Source organism: Acinonyx jubatus, chromosome B2 (genome assembly GCF_027475565.1).
Source record: "Acinonyx jubatus isolate Ajub_Pintada_27869175 chromosome B2, VMU_Ajub_asm_v1.0, whole genome shotgun sequence".
Classification (NCBI taxonomy): Eukaryota; Metazoa; Chordata; class Mammalia; order Carnivora; family Felidae; genus Acinonyx; species Acinonyx jubatus.
The window spans coordinates 3,164,446-3,182,644 of NC_069385.1; the positions used below are offsets into that span (position 1 = coordinate 3,164,446).

The following is an 18,199-nucleotide window of genomic DNA, read 5'->3' on the forward strand; positions in this document are numbered from 1 at the left end:
CCTCCCCAGCGGCTGTGGTGAGAACCATGGATGGAGCGGCTCTTCCTGGGGCCCTGCTGAGCCCTCCCGTGGCCTCATCAGTCTGCTACTTGACCCGTAGGGAGCTCATACCTTAGGCCCTCCCTCCCCATCCTTCTGAGCAGACACGAGGGGGCCAGGCCAGCAACCCCCACCCCCAGCCCTGCCGTCTTCTGCCTCCTCTCCTCCCTCGGGCAGGTTTCTGCCCGGCTCTGCCTCTGGCCTCCCTCCTCTCGCCTGCCCCCAGCCAGCCATCCCCAAACTATTCCTACAATTTGATCGCTCTCTTATTCTTCCTTGTTCGTTTTTGGTCTTCATCTGCGTTGTTTATGGGAATCCCTACAGGAAGCCCCCGGAAGGGTTCCACTACCTTCACAGGCTACACTGCAGACCTTTTCAGGGCCTTCCTATCTATCCTTGTAGATGCTGAAAGCCCATCCCCTTCAGGAAGTCTGCTCCGGGCCTCACCCCCATCCCAACCTACCTGACTGCTGCCCCCTTTCTCTTCCCACATCGTGCACTTAGCACGCCTGTCTCGCCGTGGAATGTCCTGCCCGCGTGGCCTCGCTCTTGCTAGATCGGGGACTGTGTCTTTGAGTCTCTGCTGTCATGAAAAGTGGACTCCCTCCTAGCCACACATCCCTTGCTTCTACAAAAAGCTCCGTCTCTCTTCCAGTCCCGGGCCGGGAACCCTGCCCTGTCCCCGGGGCCACACCCCCAGGCTGCCTCTGCTCTCTCCACACAAATGTCGGGTGTCCCAGCTCTGAGCCCGAGCCGCTGCGTGGCCCTTGCAGCAATGAGGACAACCCTTCAGGATGACGTCCACCCTCACTGCTAACTAGTGATTGTGGCGACCAGAGCTGGGCAGGCCTGGACGCGTGTCTGTATCCCCAACATTCTTTTCTACGAGACAATACATTTGGGATCTCATGTTGCTTTCAGTAGCAAAATAGGAGTTTCCAAAACATAGGTGCAGATGTAGAGAAGGTACAAAGAAAGGAGACAGCAGGTCCCACAGTGTTAAGTGTATCATCATCCCTTAGATGATGGAGTGGAGGCCCGGTCAGGGCTTCTTGAGTAATTTTAAATGGTGGGGGGATGCTCTGATCGCTTTCACACTCACTTAGTTAATTTCTCTTCCTTCTCTGGGCCTCATTCGATACACAGTTTCCACAGAGAATCCCTCCTTCATGGTCTTCAAGACAATGGACTATTTGAGCCCATGAGTGTGGGAGCCTGCACCTGGCCTGTGACGGGGCGTCCACGTCCACACATCGAGACCACGGAGAGCGAGCCCCAGGCACCGAGGCCTCCCTATTTAGGAGGAGTGAGTGCGGAAAGCAAGTGGCGCAGAGCTGAGTGTTGGGGGCTAAGGGCGGTGGGATTATCTAGAAGGATCAGAGGAAATAATAAACTATACGAACCAGAAGACGAATCCAGAAAACTGCTGGGCCTTCTCAGTGAGACCCAGAAAGCTGTGGCCTCTGAGAGACAGAGCCCTGGGGAGCGGGAGCCTGCGAAAGGGGCCAGCGAGGCCACGGAGGGCGCGGGGGCTGCTGGAAGGCCACCACAGAAGCGAAATCTCCATCGGAAGCACTAGACCCAAAAGGGACACTGAGACGAGTGGACACTTCGAGAGCCACTTACGACATGCAGAAAGGCCTGGGGGCCACAGCTGCGGGAGCCAGCAGGGCAAACAGAACAGGCCCTGGCCAGGGGCCGGGTGTGGATGCGGGGAGTCCCCAGAAGACAGCAACTGTCAGTTGCAGACAGCAACTGTCAGCAACTATGACCGACCACGGAAGGGCTCCCCTTGCATTCGAGAGACGTCGGGGGAAAGACACCCCACTCACACACCATGGGGAAACCCGTGCCCCGCAAGCATGGACAAAATTGAGCGTCCCTACAGAGAGCACTCGAGCTCCCACCGCGGGAGGGACGGCAGTCCGGCCGGCCCACGGAGCCCTCCTCCGCAGCCTTGAACCCGAGGGGACCTGAGCAGCCGCCCTGGAGTTTTAAGGAGACGCGCCCCAATCCCAGGCCCTGAGCCTCTCACCAGGCTTGTTTGTTTTTAATGTGTGAACTCCCGTCAGGAAACCGTGCACGGTCATGTGCCACAAAGCACACAGAACGTCTACTGAGGACGTATTTGGGTTGAAGTGCTTCTCCAGTGGACCATCCTCCAATCCAGGGGCTGTGAGGGCCGTCCCAGCAGGCCAGGGGACAGCAGGCCGCAGCTCAAGATGGCGGCCTGACCGTCACCTTCCCGTGGCTGCACTGAGCTGGGCCAGGGTACTCAGAAAAAGACAGGTCCCTGTTCTTCTCCACAAACCACAAGTGCCCCCCAAACAACCCAATGGCCTTAACATTTTTTTTTAATGGTGAGGAGTCCAGAGAATTATATTATGGAACTCTACAAACCATAATACAATTAATTGGGTTCCTTTCAATGGGAGAGACAAATAAACCAACTGATGACACAAATGATTTGCTATTCCCCACTCTATCTACGTTGTTTTAAATTTAGGACTTGCCAAAGCTTTTGGCCGCCGGGCCTGACCAGTACGGGAGAGTGAGCTCGGCAGAAGGAAAAAAATGAACAAAAGTGAGGAAAGGCCAGCAAAATGTGAAGAGTGGTTAGTGACGGAGGTTTTTATTTTCACACACACATGCATACATAAGTCTCTATTATATTCCACACTGAACAGAAATTTTACAATCAGAAAGTAAAACTTAGTTTTTCTTCCAGAAAAGGAGGGTCCCGCAATGCTGTCCCCTGCCCCTGCCGGCCTTGAGCCTGCTTTGGGACATCGATACCTACTCCTTAAAGAGAAACGGTTTTGTTGCTTGAAAAGGGTTGGGCCTGGGGAAAATGGTCTCTGGGAATTGAGGGGTGTGTGTGTGTGTGTGTGTGTGTGTGTGAGAGAGAGAGATTTCTTGTAAAGTGTTTGCTAAGTTATTTTGGGGGTGACCATTTGCATTCTGAGGTCCAGCCGTAAGACCTTTTGCAGATTTTCCCCTGAAAGGCTGGGCTTCCCGAGGAAAGACAGACAGACTTTTGGACAGAGCAGCTGGCCGCACCTCCTCCTTCCCAAGGAGGCACATTGTTACTAACCGGGAATCCTTTATAGCTGGGCCTGAGGAAGTTTTTGGCTGTAAACTGTCATGCACGGAAGCCTTCAGTGAAAAGGCTGGAGAGTTGGAGATGCTTCTCCTGGGAACCGAGGAACAAAGATCCAGAAGACAAGGCCCAGAAAGGTGAAGGTGAAAAAGGAGAGTGCTTCCCAGCTCCGCACAGTCGGGAACCCCCAGCCCCTAGCTGCACCAGCTACGGGGGCCGAATTTCTGGGTGGTGTTCTTGAACCCTTGGGACGTTCTTTGTGGAGAGTAAAAATGGCATTGCACGGCTTTGAAACTTAACATTCTTTCCTGATGGGGTTTTATTCTTAGCTGGTCGTGCCCCCTCCTGTTTGTGGAGCCCGCTGAAATCAGAACCATAGTTCTGGAACGATCTGGAAAACCTTCATCACCGGGAGCTCTACTGGGCTTTGTGCAATACACCGACATAACTCGCGCCTTACCGGTCAGGGGGCGTTGGAAGCGCCGCTTCTGATGGGGGGAGGGCTTCAGAGAGCCTCCATTGCCGGATCCCCTCCCTTCTTTCTCCACCTCACACCCGGCCTCTCCCCTTTAGGACAAGTGCGGACTTAGAAATGACCTTTGACACATTCGAATTCTCTCGGAAAAGACTCGCCCCCAAATCCTAAGGCCCAAAGAGCCGGGTGGATGGCAACTCGGGAGGGCCCGGCTGTCAGGGGCAAATGAGGTCCTTTCGGTGCCTCTTTCCAGAAGGAAAAATCCCCCCTCCCCCCACCCCCCCCTCGGGTCAGCCCCTTGGGAATCGCCTGCGTCCTAGACAACAAAAGAAACCGAGAAATGCGTACAGGGACGAGGTGCGCTGGGCTTCCCGAATCTTCAGGACCCATTTGGAGAGGGGCGGAAACCAGCTCTGGAAACACGCTATCTCCACCCCAGGGGGGCGGCGGGCGTCCCCTGTACCCCCAGGGCTGGCTCCCGGGAGGCAAAGGCCCGGATCCCTCCCGCGGCTTGCCCCGGCATGGAGGGGGTGGCCGGGGCGCAGACCCCGCGTCCTGCCTGGAGAGCCCCATAGCTCCGGCGCGGGGCTTTCCTGCGTGGGCCGCCCTACCCGATGCACTGGCTCCCCCCCCCCTCCCCGGGCCGTGGGGGCGGAGTGCGCGCGGCGAAGACCCGGGAACCGGCTGGAACCGCACGCTCGGGTTAGAGCGGTGGCCATGGGGTTCAGAGGCGCGCAGCCGGCGCTCTCTGAGCTGCTGCTCCTCCTCGCCTCCCGGGCTCCCGTTTTAGGAGGAATGTTATTGTTTAAAGAGACCTCATTGAACTATTTCCTGCTCATTGTCACCTTTCCTTCGCTCTTCTGGCGGAGGTTCTCACCGAAAGGTCATAAACCACCCGTTCCCCACGCCGCCGGGCGCTGCGGCCCCCCGGGGCCTGGCGGGGAGGCGCACCCCGATCCCTGCTCTCCGGGGCGCACCCTGGCCAGCCTCCTCCCGCGCCCACCTTCCGCGGAAGGAAAGATCAGACCACAGAAGCCACGCAAACCCCCAGGTCCCACTCAGTGCACGCGCAAACCCCGTCATCCAAGTCCCGCGTTTACGCAGCAGGCGGAAAACTTCCTAAAGGGACCCGTTTGGTTGATTTCTGAGTATTTCCCTCTCTGGGCTCGGAGCCCACCGTCGGGCAGAGGCTCGGGCCGCCGAGGCGCGGGGACGGGGGCGCCGGGTGGGCCGATCCCCGGTCTCGGGCGCTAGCGGAGCGGAGGCCGGGGCGCACGACCGGGCGACGCGGCGCGGGGGCGCGCGCCTTCTGCGGGGGCCGGGCTCCGGGCGCCGGCGGGGCGATCCCGGGCCGGCTCCCGCGCGACGGCAGCCCCTCGGGGACGCGCGGGCAGGGGCCCAGCCCCAGTGTCCGGCCCCGCGGCCCCCGCCCCGCCGCTTTGATGGAGGCGCAAACGTTTGGGGGAGGGCGGGGGCGGAGGGGCCGGGCCGGGGACGCGTCGGGCCGGGGCCCCGGCTGACAGGAAGCGGGCGCGGGAGCCCGGGGTGGGTCCCCCGGCGTCCCCAGCCCCCGCGCCGGGTCTGAAATGGCCGCGCGCGGCCAATGGGCAGTCGCCCCCGCACTTCAAAGGGCGCGCGGCCCAATCGGCCGCTCCCCTCGGCGGCCGCCGCGGCCCTATTTATGGGAGGGGACGCCGGTGCGGTCCCCGGAGACCTACTCGGGTCGTGCGTCGCGGGGGTTCAAGTGGAAGAGCCTTCCCCCCCACCCCTCTCCCCCGCCCCCTCCCCCCCCAGGTCGCGCTCCTCGCCCTCCGCCCGGGAGCCCGGCGCCGTCTCGGAAAAGCGGCCGCCGGCCGGGGTGAAGGTGGCCGTCGCGTCGCGAGTCGGGGCTTCGGGGGGCGGCGGGGAGGGGGCGGGCGGGAGGATGAGCTCGCCCGGCGCCGAGGGCGCGGGGAAGAGCCTGCAGTACCGAGTGGACCACCTGCTGAGCGCCGTGGAGAGCGAGCTGCAGGCGGGCAGCGAGAAGGGCGACCCCACGGAGCGCGAGCTGCGCGTGGGCCTGGAGGAGAGCGAGCTGTGGCTGCGCTTCAAGGAGCTCACCAACGAGATGATCGTGACCAAGAACGGCCGGTAGGCGCGCGCGGGGCGCCCGGGGGCCCGGAGAAGTCTTCCTGCCGGGACGGGGGGGGGGGGGGGGGGGGCGGTTTCTTGCTCCCTTCCGCTCGCTCGGCCGCGGAGCCCGGTGTGCCCCCGCCGCCACTCTCCTGAGGTCTTCCCCGCGGAAGTTCGGGAGGCGTCCCGGGGACACGCGCTTGCCCCGCGCGCGGAGAACCCTCGGCCAGTGCTCCCCGACCCTGCCTCCGGAGGCCGTGAGAGTGCGTGGGGGACGCCTGCGGACCTAGGGGGGCTCTGGGAAGCGGGGGCGTGGGGGCTTCTCTCTGCCCCCACATGACAGCCGCCTCTGTCCCAGGTTGCGTGCCTTCCGTCCGAAAGCTCCTCTCTGGGGGTCCTCCTGCGCACTCCTTCCTTTCCAGGAGGATGTTCCCGGTGCTGAAGGTGAACGTGTCCGGCCTGGACCCCAACGCCATGTACTCCTTCCTGCTGGACTTCGTGGCGGCCGACAACCACCGCTGGAAGTATGTGAACGGAGAGTGGGTCCCGGGCGGCAAGCCCGAGCCGCAGGCGCCCAGCTGCGTCTACATCCACCCCGACTCGCCCAACTTCGGGGCGCACTGGATGAAGGCGCCTGTATCCTTCAGCAAAGTCAAGCTCACCAACAAGCTCAACGGAGGGGGTCAGGTAGGTGTGATGGAGCCCGCGCCGGGCGGGGGCAGGGGCCGCGCCAGGCGGGCCGGGGGCCGCACCTTCCGCTGGCGGAGCCTTGGGAGGGGCTGTGCTTGCGCGCCAGGTGACCTCTGTCCGGGAGAAACTGCCACCGCCGGCCTCAATTAAGCCTTCGGTGTTGTTTACGGGAAAGCGATGACGGCAACACCAAGGCCTGCAGCGCGGGGCAGGGGGCAAAGCTTCCCCTTTGAAGACTCAGCGGGTCTGGGTCTCAGGCTGGGGGGGAGCTTTTGCAATCAAGCCCGCGACCGCCCTAGGGGCAGAGAAAATACCAGCCTTGAGGGGCAGTGGTCACTTTGGAGCTAAATATGGGCTGCCATGTGGCCCCGTGCTCTGAACAAACTTGTAAATTTGGCATTTTCTGAGAGCCCAACCGGGAGACCCCAGGTTCAGGCGCCTCGCACACAAGCTCAGGGTTTTAAAGACGTCTACTTCCCATCCTGGAAGCATTAACAGGTTACTCCACCGGGTCAGAGGATTTCATGATGGGCATTCATTGCCTTTAATGGGGTGTAGCATCTCACATTCCTTTTTTTTTTTTTAACGCTAGTCGTGGGAAGCAGTGCCCGTGGGCAAGCCCGCCCACTTACCAGCAGAGAGACACTTTGCTGTGAGCTCCACGGCTCTGTGCACATCGCGTGTATTTTTCTCCTCGGCAGCAGGGCAAGGGACGTTTCCTTATCTGACGGTCTGGTTTCTCTGCTTCCCCCAGATCATGCTGAACTCCTTACATAAGTACGAGCCTCGGATCCACATAGTGAGAGTTGGGGGCGCCCAGCGCATGATCACCAGCCACTGCTTCCCCGAGACCCAGTTCATAGCGGTGACCGCTTATCAGAACGAAGAGGTGAGCGGCGGGGAGGGCGTCCGGGTGGGCGACGTTCCCTCGGAGCTCACAAAGCATGCAGAGACTCTGCGTGTGGGGCCCTGGGGCATTTTAGCCTGGTAAGTAAGGCCTCATCAGATAACCTGCCATGAGCGTGGAATCGGCCCAGAGCGGTGAAAAGTTTAGTCCCGGTCCTTGGCCAGGCCTTTTGCCTTTATTTCTCTGTCAACGCGTCTAAAACTAGAACCATCTAGCAAATGAATCTCCGAACGAAAAGAGCAAAAGTTTTAGGCGAAGTGCCATGCGAATTTCTTGAGAGCAAGATGAGGGAGGGAGGGAGAAAATCTTTGGAAAGCGTCCTGACCGGCAGCGGGGAGGGGCAAGAATCCGCAAGGTGCCCAACCCTGGTCCCTGCCTGTAAATCTCGAAGTCTGAGCCCCGCGTGCAGAAGTTTTGTGATGAGCTGGTTAGGTTGTCCGTGTTGGCCACCTGAGGGCCCTGGAAGGTCGCTCTTTCCCAAGCAGATCCGGGTTATGTTTTGAACCACGTTGGTTTGATTTCTGCGCGCAGAACGTTGTCAGCCGCGGGTTAAACTCCTTCCCGTGATTTCCGCTCAGAAAAGCAGCTTTTAACAACGTACTTTGTGAAATGTTCCCATCGCTCAGCCACCTCAGACCCAAACAGAAAAATCCACCGGGAGGGGGTCCGGTTCTGTCGGAATCTTTAAAGGGACGCACTGATGTTTCCCAATTTCCCGGTACCAAACAATCCTCCAGCTGACGAGCAGTGTACCAGTAACCGCGAATTCTTGTTTTGCAGATTACAGCTCTTAAAATTAAATACAATCCGTTTGCAAAAGCTTTCCTTGACGCAAAGGAAAGGTGAGCGATTTCTAACTTCTACCCTGCGGGCCAAGAAATATGCAGAAAGAGGAAATATTTCTGCAAATGCAGTTTTTCGAAAAGTTCTCCTTTTTGACAGTTCGATGCGTTGTTTTGACAGAAGCGATCACAAGGATATGACGGAGGAGCCTGGAGACAGCCAGCAGCCCGGGTACTCCCAATGTACGGTTTGTTGCACTCTGTCTCGGCGTCCCTTCCCTCGGGGACTAGGCAGCTGAGGGCCGGAAGCCGGAGGGGCGACCCGCGGCGCGTTTGGGGGAGTTGACCGCCCTTCTGCCGTGCAGGGCACGTGGGCCCATGATGTTGAGGCTCCTTTACTACTGGTCTTCACCCTCGATCCAACTGGGAGGGCTGTGGGTGCCATTCAGCACCCTTGACCCAGAAGCCCGGGGAGAGTTTACCTGGGGTCTTTTGTCCGGCTCCGAGGCAGCTCGAGCCAGGGCTGGGTCGGATCGCTGAGATCTTGGTGGGTGGCTGGACCCTGCCGTGTTGGGCAAGTGGAGAAGCCAGCTCGTTAGACACGGTTTCTCTCTTTTGTCAGCGATAGGAGACTGGAGGATCGTGTTGGGAACGATGCTCATGAGGGGTGTGGTTTTTCCCTTGGCCCGTTTCGGTTCCAGGGGTGGCCGTCACCTGAGGCTGGTTTTAGAGGGAACGGCAGCTTGCAGGCTGGGAAGAGGGCTCCCAGTCCAGCTCCCTTTTCCAGTTGCACCAGCCAGAGCCCGGGGGTGCGGGTCTAGAGAGCCATCAGGAGACCAAGTTCCGTGTAGCTGTCCTCTCTATACAGGGAAGGGGCTTGGAATTTAAATAATGGACAGAAAAGTTCACGTTTGCCGCCTCTTCCAGAGGCATGGCACGTTTCCGGTCTATTTCTTCTTTAACCCTCTTCTCGGCTAATTTAACAAACAGCTCTTCTAAAGTGGCTCCCGCGTGGGCTGCCACCGCTCGGCACACGGGACCTTTCCCTCATTTAAATGTGGTCCCAGGAATTGTTTGTCATTTGGAAATTAGAGCCAGAATAGCTGTCCCTTTAGAGGTTGCGTTTCTGAATTAAAAAAAAAAAAAAATGCCTTAGAAACCAGTGACTGGAAAAGAGATTGGAGGGTGAGAGGCGGGCGGGGTGTGGAGGGAGTGATTCTCTGATGCACAACGGGGAGAACCTTGAGCCTAGAGCAGAAGAAAAGCAGGAGGAAACTGGCTCCAGTGGGGACACAGCTCCTGGGGCGGGGGGGGGGGTGGCGGTAGGAGCAGGTGAAGGGTGGGGAGGGGGCGCCACGCGCGCGTCGCCCCATGTGTCTTGAGCGCGTCTGGTTCTGAATTTCATCTGTTTCCGCATTTTTTTCATGCTCAGCAGTTAGGGCCTGGGAGTTGACGGGCCTCGGAAGGTTCTGGGGGGTTGAAGCAGAGGGGGTGAGGAAGCAGCAGGTGTTGGCCGAGGCTGGGGTTCCCCAGCCCTTCTCGGGTGCCCTGTGGCTGTGGAAACCCTCGTCCGCCTATGGCCTCTCATGTGGAGCTGAAGCCCAGATGCCTCGGGACTTGATCTGGGGACTTGGTGTTAGACACTATGAGTCCTCTCTTCGTCGGGGACCCCTCAGGAAGACACCCCCGGTCTTCTGGTCTCCGCTCTCCTGTCCTTTAAATAAGGGAGGTATGCAAATGCCAGTTACTCAGCACTCTCTTCTCACAGCAGGGGGGTGGCTCATCCCTGGAACCAGCACCCTGTGCCCGCCCGCCGCCCCCCACCCACAGTTCGGAGGGCCCCTCTCACTTCCCTCCACTCACGGCTGTGAAAGGTACCCCGCCCTGAGGAACCACCGTCCGTCCCCCTACCCCAGCCCTTATGCACATCGGAATAATTCTCCAAGTAAGTTCTAAGTCGCAGTAGACCCGGGCTTTGGGGGTGGATGGGAGACCGCGTCTGGAAAAGCCTCTATGGGTAGGATGGGTTCTGGAGACCAGGATTGGAAGAATGTCCTCTGGAGCGGACCCAAGCCAGCCCTTTAGTGGCTCAAGACGGACCTTCGTTTCGCATCCCGCCCACCGCTGGCTTCGCATTGAAGGTGTGAGGTCTGGACCAGGGGGCTTGCGGTGCTGAAATGCATCTGTTTTTCCTGAGCTGTGGGTCTGTCTCCGGGGGCCCAGGTTTGGATATTTTATGGACCCCTCTAAAGTGATGATGCTGGGTCAGATGGGCGTGAGAATTACTGGCTGAACCAGACCCACGCGTGATTTTCCAGTGTCTCTCCAAGTGTGGTGCCTGGGCCAGCGGCGTGGGCATCACCTGGAAACTGCCCCACACCTACTGAATCCGCAGTCTTCCGGCTGATCCTGACGAGGGCTTAAGGACTGTGAGCACAGGGCTGGACCACTGACATCCCTTCCCTAACTTCCTCTAACACCGTGCACGGCTAGACTCGATATTGTCTGGCTCTACAAAGAGGAGCATAGTTAATGAACACCATAAAACAATTAAGCAATTAAAGCTGATTTGAAATGAAAGGAGCTTATTTGGGAAAGAAATAGTCACTGGGACTTGTTCAACCAGCGGCCGGACCCTGAGGTTAGAAGATCATAGTTTTGTCTGAAGCAAGTGTTTCTAAAGTCCTTTCAAATCTTAAGAAATAATGTTTTGGGAAAAGACAGGCTGAAGTTACATTTATTATTTTTTTTTAGCGTGTATTTATTATTGAAAGAGAGAGACAGAGTGGGAGCCAGGGAGGGGCAGAGAGAGAGGGAGACACAGAATCCGGAGCAGGCTCTAGGCTCCAAGCTGTCAGCACGGAGCCCGACGCGGGGCTCGAACTCACGAGCCGCGAGATCGTGACCTGAGCCAAAGTCCGATGCCCCTGTTTATTTTTATTTTTAAAGATAATTAATCCCTAGGGCGCCTGGGTGGCTCAGTTGGTTGAGCGTCCGACTTCGGCTCAGGTCATGATCTCGCGGTCCCTGAGTTCGAGCCCCACATCGGGCTCTGTGCTGACAGCTCGGCGCCGGGAGCCTGCTTCGGATTCTGTGTCTCCTTCTCTTTCTGCCTCTCCGTCGCTCACGCTCTGTCTCTCTCTGTCTCCCAAAAATAAATAAACGTTAACAAAATTTAAAGATAATTAATCCCCCATCCAGTGGTTGTAGGATTCTGTTTCTGCGGGGCATCTGCTGATCTAAAGATACAGAAAAGGCTTGGGTTGACTTGGATGTATTTTCCAAAACAGACGTACGGCCATAAGTATTTGCCTTTGATGACCAATGAAACAGGCCAATGGCGTCCATAACGATGGCTTGTCACCTCCCACAGCCTATTCTGACAATCCGTCTGCATGCTTATCCATGCTCCAGTCCCACGACAGCTGGCCCAGCCTTGGAACGCCTGCCCATACCAGCATGCTCCCCGTGGGCCACAGCGCCGGCCCGCCCGCTGGCTCCAGGTAATGTACGTCTGGACATGATGCAGAGCGTCCTGGGACCCCGAATGTGGCGTCCTGCCGTTTCCATCCTTGGTCTTTATTCTGCCCTTCACCTGGGGGTGGCTGGGCAGTTATTTGTAGCCATACCGCTAACCCGGGGATCCCAGGTTGCATGACCGTGGTGAGGCATGGATAGAGATATAACAGGGAAGCCAGGGCCCCCATCCTGGCTCTGGCACTTACTAGTTCCTGCGAAGGACAAGTCTCTTAAACTCTCGGAGCCTCGTTTCTACAAGAATGCCAACTGACCCCATCTCTTTGTCTTTAACAGAGTTGGGGTCAGCAGGTGTAATCTGAAGAAATGTTTCTAGCACCTTTTTTTGAGAAGAGCTATTAAATTAAGGGAAAAGATGTAGTTGGCTTTCCTGTGGTATAGGACCAAAGTCCTTAACGTGGTTGCTGGTAACTAGTAAAGAACAATGAATGCTTTATTATTAACTTGAAAATAACGTAGAGGGAGATGGACTTAAAAAATCAAGCTGATTGGTGAACATACGGAGGGTTTTCATAGGATTATTATAAAAAACTAAGACAAAGTTGAAAGTCAACTCTCATTTTCTACCGAGGAAACAGGCTCAGGGATATTAAATGATTTGGCAAGTTGGTGGCTCACGGTAGAATGAGTCTGTAGACAAGTTATCTCGACTTCGAAAGCAGTGCCTTTATTCTATTTAGCATATCATAATATGCCTCAGATCTTAATTCTTTTGTCTAGGAAAGAATTCTTTGATAATAAGAATCTAAGTGTCTGCCTGTAAAAAATAAAGCAAACAGCACTTCAGGTGCGTAAAGCAGCCAACTTTTCAAGGGCTGGACGGTCGCTTAGAAACCAGCACAGAAATGGAATCACCTGCCGGTTACAGACCCCTGGCGGGGGGGGGGGGGAGGACCCCACAGCACCATCCGGACTGGGCATCTCAGAGCCATGTGTTCTGTCTATAAACAGGGGGCAGTAGACTACTTCCTTCACCTCAGGGTTGTTTTCAAGTTCAGATACAGCTGAAATACAGCACATGGCTCGGTAAGCATTATAGCACCACGTAGAGTAAGGTCGCCTTCATTTATAGGAAGACGTTTTCTCCAAACGATTTTAGCAGGTTTGCAACCTGCTGAAGTCTATGTTCCCAGACTGAAGGGTCTAATACCGATGTCCAACCCCTCCTTCCACGGATTGGGAGACAGGCTCAAAACTGGTTACAGGCCAGTGTTCCCTGACGCAGCTAGGGAAGGGCGGGGCTCCGGGTCGGACTCTCAGACCCGTTCTTGCTGCACTGCGCCCCGCTGGCGGGCATTGCTGCCCAGGACAAGGTGCAGGGGACGGTGTCTGTTTTGGAGTCACCGTAAGAAGCACCTTCCAAACCATCATGCTTCAGGAGGGTGTTGTCTGCCTCTCGAGGGTCGGTACAGTGGGGTGGGGGCGTGCCGAAGCATCCGACTGGGGGGATTCGGGGGTTCGGGATTCTGCATGAGGGCGCCAAACCACGAGCCTGGCGTCCTTGGCAGCGAGAGTTGCCGTGTGCGCGCGCAGCGCTCTGCGTGTGGCTCCCACGGTCGGTCGTGTGTCTTGTTGATAGGTGTGCCCGGCGCTTGTGCACGCCTCAGGGTGTGGTTGACTAACAGAGCGGGTGACCTGCTCGGAAGACGCTGTCCGGCGCCCTGGTCAGCACTCGGGTCGTTGGCCGTTGCTGTCCCTCCCGCAGCCGGTCTGGGGCCCCGCTCCTGGTCTCCGCCTGACTGTCTCCACGTTTGCATTTCAGCCAGTACCCGAGCCTGTGGTCCGTGAGCAGCGGCTCCATCACGCCCGGCGCCCAGGCCGCGGGGATGTCCAACGGGCTGGGCGCCCAGTTCTTCCGGGGACCCTCCGCACACGCGGCGCCTCTGGCCCACCCGGTCCCGGCCTCCCCCTCCTCGGGATCCCCGCTGTACGAAGGGGCCCCCGCGGCCACAGACATCCCTGACAGCCAGTACGACGCCTCGGCCCAAGCCCGCCTCATAGCCTCGTGGACGCCCGTGTCGCCACCTTCCATGTGAATCGAGGCCTGTGTCGTAAACGACGCGGGACTTCGCTGTGGCGGCTGCGAGTGCGGGCCCGATTCACCTCCCAGGTACCGAGGTGGCCGCTCCTGGGTTGAGGGAAGGAAACAGGCCCTGTCACCCTCCCTTTACGGGTAGGAGGAGGGACACGTGTCCCGCTGTCCCTCAGGAGTGCTGTGCCCGCCGCGCACCCGCAGGGAACTCTGCACGGACGCAGCGCGGCGGCCCGAATTTACCGCGATTCGCGATAAACGCCATTTGCTGGGGTCAGACACGTGGCGTTTCTCATACGGCCCGTGCAGCCTCGGCCCGCTGGCAGTTGTGAACCCCGCCGGTCCCACTCGTGCAAGAGACACGCACACTCAGTTCTCTTCCTTGTGGCTTTGGAGGACTTCCCAGACCCTCTGTGGCGGCGGTCACAGGTGGGCCTGTGCCGGGAAGGACAGGATCACGTCACAGCCGAGCACAGCAGGTTGTAGTTGAAACGCAGACTTGCCCGCTCTGCCCACTAGAACGTGTTCATTTTGAGCATCGGTAGTTGATCTCTTGTGTTGTTAAACCTACGATCGTTTATGTTTGTCTTTTAAGTAGCCAAAGACAATCAGCAGGAGGCCTTTTTCTGCAAAATAAAAGCAATATCCAAATTTGGTTGGTCTAGTTTTTCTTCAGATTCCTCTTTTGGGGGGGCGAGAGTCTGTGACGGCCGGTGGCAAAGACCTTGTCCCAAAGGAGCATTGTAATCTGTTGCGAACCTTAATGCTTCATCTAACGAGCTGCAGAACTGTGTGTGAACTGCGTGTGTTTACTCGTTGCTCATTACCACAAAAATGCAGAAGGTGATCATTGATGACATCGTGGGCGATGGCCAGGGCTAAAATGGGCGATGGCCAGGGCTAAAATGAACTGACACAAAGCGACAGTTGATATGTGGGAACAATAGGGCATTGGTAAATATCTTCCCTGCTGGCGTTCTGAGCAGAGAACCAGACGGCTCGATCGGGGCAGTCTTTCCATCTAGTGGCCGAACCCTTAGTTTGATGCTGCGTATTTGAACCTCCTATTCAGAATTGCCAAGGGCTACAGATGGCCAGTCCGTCGGAGCTCGGCCAGTAAGGTGACACTGGATACACGTGGTGTCGTGGACGTTAAGGGTGAAGAGGAACGAGGCAGAGGGGCTTCGAAACTTCCCGAGGGAGTGGGAGAAGTGTTTTTACAAGTCAGCACTGCTAACTTTTTAGCGCCCTTGGTGAACTCCTTAGGTATCATGGCCAGGGGCCCAGCCCAATGCTGGGGCTTCCTTCGGCTCCACTGCTCTTTCTAGGACCCGCGGCGATCCATTTGTCGTACTGAGCGTGAACCCAGAACTCAGCGCAAAGGGCTGAGTGTGCAGGGCCCTTGTGCCTGCTTTCCAAGCGGGACACGGCTCTCGTCCACTCTTTGCCCCTAGTTTTCCTTGATTTCGTAACCACTGCTCACGTGCAGACCTATCCCACATCAGCAGGTTTATTGGCAAGGCTGTTACGAGCATGATTTTTGAATTATGCGCGAGTAGAGGTGGGAAATGAAACGGGCCGTAGTCTGCACTGTGGCTCCTGCCCAGCACAGGCGGGGTCTGCTGGAGAAGCACTGGGCTTTGGAGGGACGGACAGTCCCCTGGGATCCCGAAAACTTGCACTCCCCTGCAGCCGGCTGCTCTGTGAAGGCTGGCATCAGGGTCTTGTCCCCCAGGACTGACCTGCGGGAGCAAGAGGAGACTGGGTGGAGGGTTCTTGTCTTGAGGACATGTTCCTGGAGGTCGCGGCCAGGGAACACGGCCCTGCCCCATGCTGGGGACTGCAGGGAGACTGAGTCACACGGCCCTTTCTCCAGGGGCCTTCCACTCTGGCCAGGGAGACTGATTTTACATGTAGAAGAGGGACACGGGAGTTTCTAAAGGTGACCCCCGGTTCAATTTCAGGGAATTAATACTGAAGTAACCAAACAGTGATTTCCTGCTTGTGCGGTGGGGCGGCGACAGCCATGTGGTGCAAAGAGCCCACAGTTTGGTGCAAAAGACCTGGATTTGAGTGCCCGTTGGCCTCACTTGCTGTGGGACCCCAGGAGAGTGAGTTGCGCACTCCGGAAATTCAAGTTCCTTATCTGTAAAGACGGAGGAAGAACATGCTTGTCTGCTGGGGTTGTGGTGAGAAATGAGAGAGATAAAGGTGTTGGAAAGCGGGTTGAAACAGTGATTTGTGCTACAGCATCATAGATAAAATTCTAAGCCAATAAAACAAACAGTTGCCCAGTTCTACTTATGGAATCCTTAGAATAAGGTATGGCTGCATGTAAGAAACATCTAGTCAAGATCCTAGGCCATCTGTCCCGATTTGGACTGCAAATTTCTTTCTTATCTGGAGGGACATTCCTAGGAATTATTTCTCTACCAAGATTAAGGCAGGCTCTCAATTATTCATGAACAACAAAAGATATACAGCCCAATATTTGAAAAGAAATTGTATAATCTGCATCCCTTGTCTGTGGCTTCTGGGCGGACTGAGCCCTGTGCGTATATAAAGTGAAGGTGGTCTTTAGAAACTGTTCTCTACAACTTTTAATGTGTGTGGCTGGATTGTTTTATTAGATCTTTTTCCTTTTGGGGGGAAGGTGGTGGTGATAGGGTTATGCCTTCTAAAAAGAAAAATACTTTTTGGGGCACCTGGGTGGCTCAGTTGGTTGAGCATCCGACTTCAGCTCAGGTCATGATCTCACAGTTCATGGGTTCGAGCCCCACATCGGGCTCTGTGCTGACAGCTCGGAGCCCGGAGCCTGCTTCCGATTCTGTGTCTCCCTCTCTCTCTGCCCCTCCCCACTCACCCTCTGTCTGTCTGTCTTTCCCTCTCAAAAATAAATAAACGTTAAAAAAAAAAAAGATCTGTTTTATCCAGAACTTGAACTTTTCAGGGCAGCACTTTGTCCCATTGGCTACCTCTGGGTCAGTTGAAAATGCTGTGACATTCATTCACCGGAAGAAAGACAACCCAAAAGACACCAGGAACTTTCACCACCAGTGCACAAGAGGAAAGAGGACTGCGGAGGAAGAAAAGAGGCCACCAGGCAGTGTAGAGGCAGAAGCGATCGGAATGTTCGAAGGGGCTCTCCGATTGTTGGCAGGGGCGCTGCATTCGGGTCCACGTGGTAATAGAGACAAGAGACGACAGAGGACAGCCATCGAGTCTGAGAGGACTTGATGGCAAATGTTAGAATATTAAAAAAAGAACACGAGAGAAACCGCAACATCTCTATGAGAAATCCGGGATCGGAACACGACTTTCTGATGGAGTGGTTTGGCTCATCTCTGGAAAGACAAAGCAGAGGGCTTAGTGGAACCCACATGTAGCTCGTAGAAAGGTGGTTGCCTTTGAAGGTAAGAGTCAACCGCTCATCAGAAAGGACGTGAAGCTGGAAAGCCAGAAATCTACAGAAGTGCTAGAAGGGTCTAGAAAGAAGTCTTTAGAATGGAAGAAGAAAAATAATGAGGAAAAGGGAGGTCAAATACGAACCCCCTTGGGGTCGGGAGAATAAGTCAGACTACAAAGGGCACAGAGAATATGTGAGAATATGTATCAGAAGATCGGAAGGATGTATCAGACCACACGGAGCACGGAGCTCTTGCTGCTAAGAACGGAAGACTGACAGGGCTGCCTTCAGAGCTCTGGGGACAGATGGACAATATTGGACAGCTCAGGACGACTCGGAAGACACTTTCCCTTCCAACGGGGATGAAAATGAACTGCGCTCCACCCGACTTCTCCAGGCGGGAGCGCAGTTGCGAAAACAAGCAGTGGAATGTATCAGGCGACCCTGAGTTGGCCGGTCACTAGAGCGAGAGGGTCAAAATTGAAGAGGAGACACTGACAAGCATTTTCTGGGCAAAACTCTGCGCGCGACAGAAGGTAAGAGAATCTGAAGCCAAACCTGAGTGGGGGAAAGGTTTCGGTTCCGGGAGAGTGACGTGAAACTCGCCGTGTTCAGGTGGAAAACGCGTGGAAATGCCTGCACCTCCAAGTTGAAGGCAACATGTTGTCTCTTTCTTCTACACCCAGAAGTGCCCCCCGTGGCGTCATCAGCGAGGCCTCCTCTGGGCCCAGAGCCAGCTCCTCGGCTAGGAGGGGCCAAAAGGCTCCACTGGCCACACTCGTGAGCCAGCCGGTGTTTTCTTCCCCTTTATTTTTGTTATTATTTTTTATTTTAAGTAAACTCTGCACCCCACGTGGGGCTCGAACTCATGACCCCAAGATCAAGAATCACACGATCCACCCGAGGCAGCCTGGTGCCCCTCTCTCTCGTTAAACAGGCAGTAACTCTGGGGTTTTTCTCCTCTTGGCCTTCATTTGCATAGGTTTGGGGTTATGGAGGGCCTCAGGTCTTAAGAGTAAATAGCTTTTGGACCGAAAAGAGCGGGCCAATCTGCTTAGGGCCTTATTTCAGACAAGACTTTATTCTGATATCTCTTGTCTCTTTCTCAGAAAGAATCCA

General features: G+C 56.3%; 1 protein-coding gene across 2 annotated transcripts; it reads left to right on the forward strand.

Moving 5' to 3' along the window:
- The first annotated feature begins 5,532 nt into the window (after positions 1–5,532).
- Positions 5,533–14,309, forward strand: TBXT (T-box transcription factor T). Of its 2 annotated transcripts, none has more exons than XM_027056340.2 (8): positions 5,533–5,744; positions 6,149–6,413; positions 7,171–7,305; positions 8,104–8,165; positions 8,287–8,348; positions 9,874–10,050; positions 11,479–11,608; positions 13,405–14,309. In XM_027056340.2, exons 1-8 carry the CDS (start codon positions 5,539–5,541, stop codon positions 13,676–13,678), a joined length of 1,311 nt encoding a protein of 436 aa, XP_026912141.1. In that variant the 5' UTR covers positions 5,533–5,538; the 3' UTR covers positions 13,679–14,309. The 2 variants fall into 2 exon arrangements, with proteins under 2 accessions (XP_026912141.1, XP_053079390.1); XM_053223415.1 differs by having other exon boundaries at positions 9,877–10,050.
- Positions 14,310–18,199: the final 3,890 nt, after the last annotated feature.